This window comes from Chlorocebus sabaeus, chromosome 15, assembly GCF_047675955.1.
Source record: "Chlorocebus sabaeus isolate Y175 chromosome 15, mChlSab1.0.hap1, whole genome shotgun sequence".
Taxonomy (NCBI): Eukaryota; Metazoa; Chordata; class Mammalia; order Primates; family Cercopithecidae; genus Chlorocebus; species Chlorocebus sabaeus.
In genome coordinates this window covers 61,378,596-61,382,340 of record NC_132918.1, presented here as the reverse complement: position 1 = coordinate 61,382,340, position 3,745 = coordinate 61,378,596, and the positions used below count along the sequence as shown (strand labels likewise).

The 3,745-nt window shown below is 45.9% G+C and overlaps 1 protein-coding gene across 1 annotated transcript; it reads left to right on the top strand.

Moving 5' to 3' along the window:
• The first annotated feature begins 273 nt into the window (after positions 1 to 273).
• Positions 274 to 934, top strand: LOC103241714 (large ribosomal subunit protein eL29-like). The gene has a single exon (XM_008009209.3). The coding sequence runs from the start codon at positions 326 to 328 to the stop codon at positions 791 to 793; it is 468 nt and encodes a 155-aa protein (XP_008007400.2). The 5' UTR covers positions 274 to 325; the 3' UTR covers positions 794 to 934.
• Positions 935 to 3,745: the final 2,811 nt, after the last annotated feature.

Sequence of the window (3,745 nt, the reverse complement as noted above, 5' to 3'; positions counted from 1 at the left end):
GAGCAATGCAAATTTTGAAAACTGGATCACACATCCAGAAAGTTGACATGCAAGCAAACCAGGACCCTCCTGTTGACCAGTCTTCCATTTTCCTTATACAAGGAAGTCTCATTACAAAAAGAACTTTAGGTCAGAAAACCCAGAGCCAAAGGAATGCATTAGGCAAGTTACATTGGATCAGGAATTGTGTCCCCGCACAGGAAATTACAGCGGGCTGGAGAGAAGTGTCTGCCTAGTACCGCTGGAATGGAAGGAAAGAACCAACAAGATCCTGTGCTGGCTTCCTGTTGTAGGCGCTTCGGGAGCCGCGGCTAAAGGTGCAGACATGGCCAAGTCCAAGAACCACACCACACACAACCAGTCCCGAAAATGGCACAGAAATGGTATCAAGAAACCCCGATCACAAAGATACGAATCTCTTAAGGGGGTGGACCCCAAGTTCCTGAGGAACATGCGCTTTGCCAAGAAGCACAACAAGAAGGGCCTAAAGAAGATGCAGGCCAACAATGCCAAGGCCATGAGTGCACGTGCCGAGGCTGTCAAGGCCCTCGTAAAGCCCAAGGAGGTTAAGCCCAAGATCCCAAAGGGTGTCAGCCGCAAGCTTGATCGACTTGCCTACATTGCCCACCCCAAGCTTGGGAAGCGTGCTCGTGCTCGCATTGCCAAGGGGCTCCGGCTGTGCCAGCCAAAGGCCAAGGCCAAGGATCAAACCAAGGCCCAGGCTGCAGCTCCAGCTTCAATTCCAGCTCAGGCTCCCAAAGGTGCCCAGGCCACTACAAAGGCTACAGAGTAGGTATCTCTGTCTGCCAACGTGAGGACAGAAGGACTGGTGCGACCCCCCACCCCCACCTCTGGGCTGCCATCTGCATGGGGCTGGGGTCCTCCTGTGCTATTTGTACGAATAAACCTGAGGCAGGAAAAAAAAAAAAAAAAAGATCCTGTGCTGTACTCTCTGCGTGCCCCCTGCCCTCTTCCATGCCCTCTCTACATGTCTCTACACATCTCTGCCCTTTTCTGTGTTCAGGGGGCTGACCTCAGTAGACTGCATTACCCAGGCTTGCTAATCAGTTTGGCTTCTGATTGAACTTAGCAATGAGAAGTCCTGGCAGGCAAATGGAAGGTAGGAAGAGAGAGAATTCGGGGTATTTCTTCCCCTCTCTATCCCTCTTAGGACCACATCTCTGGCCTTGTCTGTGTCCTTCCTGGGGTTACTTGAGCCCAGGAAGTCAAGCTACAGCTCCTCCATGGCTCTAGCTCACAAAAGCTCTAGTGACACTCTCCCTTCCCCTTGCACTTTCCAAGCTGCTGGTCTCTGGATGCCTCAACATCCCACTTGTTCCTTTAACCTGGATTATATCTCTATATAAGCAGTTCCTTCATTAAAGACTTTTCATCTGTACCATCTGGGGTGAACCTGGTTTCATGCTGCGATTGTAGGCACCCAAATGATGCACATGTACTTGAAGAGGCTGGGCAAGGGTGTGTCAGAAGACCTAGTACAAGGAAGACTGGGGTGGGATTATTTGGGAGCTGGCTCTGCACCAAAATGTAAGTGTCAGATATTTTCCAATTGTGGTGCTGGTTGAGCTCAACAGATGATTTTAGGAGGTCTTATTTATCATCCACCTATTTTAGTAGCCTCTTCCTCCCATATAAGAATAACAAAACCCTCCTTTTATTTGAGAATGTAAAGTCCAACCCTCATAATGTCCTTACTGTGGCTAGTGAGGGCACCATTATTCTGGAACAGGACTGGAAAAATTCTCACAAGTGTTTTTGCTTTTGCTATGGCCCCAAACATTGCTGCATGCCCCTTCTAGTGTAGTAGTTAGAAGTATCAGTGCTAGAACTAGAGTGCCTTGGTTCAGACCATGGCTCCATGCCTGGCTAGCCCTGTGACTTTGAATAAGTAGGTAATTCCTCTAGGCCTCAGTGTTCTCATCTATAAAATGGGGATAATAATGGAATTGGGGCAAGAACTAAATGTCCTGTTACATATAAAGCTCTTAGCACAGTGTATGACGCCAGCAAATAGTTTTAAGATGTTATCTCCACTACGTACATAGCCACATGACCCTGGGCAATTTACTCAACTTTCTATGCCTCCATTTCCTTCTCCATAAACTGGAATAATAACACTGACCTCCTGGGTTGTATGAAAATCAAAAGGAAGAAAATGTCAATGAAAGTATTCTAGAAACAATAAAGCATCTTATGAATGCAATGTCTTTTTAAAAAATATATACAATCATAATTATCTTAATTTAAAAACTAGCTAGGGCCTCAAAGCAGTGTCTCAATAAGCCTTAGCACAATATCCATAATAAGATAGAGGAGAAAATTTAATAAGAAGGTCACGAGAAGGTCTTAAAGAACACACCATTAAAAAAAAAAAAAAGTTCAAGAGAACTACTAGGAAATGGTTTTGGTTTCATTCTGAGTCTAAGCAATTGCTGGAATGTTATTTCCACCACAATATATTATCCAAATTAACTGATCATTAAGCTAAGTATGAACGATGACTATAAAATACACTGGATCAGATGCATTGAAATAGGTATAGTCACCCCAGAAGAACTCTTTCCAGAGGTCCCCACTCCTACTTTCCAAGCATCCAGAGGGGGCCACTCCACCCTTCAGAGCAGCACACCTTCCTGCCCACAACTGCCCATGCCTGCCTTCATTCATGAGTGCAGACAGTCACAGTCCAGGGCCTATTGCCATGACTTTGTTTGGAAGACTAGTCTCTCAAACTAGACTACTTTTGTCTTCTTGCCCTTCATTCTCTCCCTTTTCCTTCCTAATGAAAGCACTGATGTCATGATCAGGGTTTTAACCTCTTACTACTCCAAGTACGATTTGTGGACCAGCAGTATCAGTATCACCTGGGAGCCTGTCAGAAATGTACAATCTTGGGCCCCACCCTAGACCTGTTGCATCAGAATCTGCATTTTAACATGATCCACGGCTGATTCATATGCTCATTAAAGTTTGAGAAGCACTGGTTTATGTTTTAGTCTTTCTGAAACTCATACTTATCTTGCAAGGTTATTGTGAGGATTAAATGTATTCAAAGTGCCTGGCAAATAGTATGTGCCAAATACGTTATCATCTTCCTTCAGCCAGCACCTGGCACTGCCCATGCCTCTGCCTGAGCCCTTCTTCCTGGCCTAGGCTCTGAATGCTGACCTTAACTTGCTTTCTCAGACTTGGCCAGTGCCCCAGATTCTGACCTCAGCTTTTCCCTTAGTCCCTGGCAGGCTGGTTGTGCCCTGTTGCTATACTTTCCGGTACTCTCCACTGACCTGCAGCTTCCCCAAGCCCCACCTTTTTTGGCCTGTCCCTTCTTGTGGATACCTAAGACCCCACAGCAGCACTTATTTTAGTTATGTTGCCATTGCTCAAAATGGCCTTGGAACTGCTCCTTGGAGTTTGCCTTCACAGCCTCACACAGTGCCTAATAGGCACTCAACTAAACATTCCTTAGTGGAATGAATGAAGCACAAGGATTTGCTTCATAGGGGGTCATGCTGTTAGGGCTTAGTATCTCCCTTTGGGGATTCTCTTTGCTTTTCCTTATTTTCACTTTCCTTTGGCATCCAAAAAGTGTGATACAGAAGGCTGAGATTTTATGTTTATCTACGAAAAAAGAGCCAAGAAGAATGCCTAACCTGTTTAGATTCTAGGCCTGAAGCCTCCATGCCAGGGAGCCTTGTGGTCCCACAGGGTCCAGCCCTGCTCACTA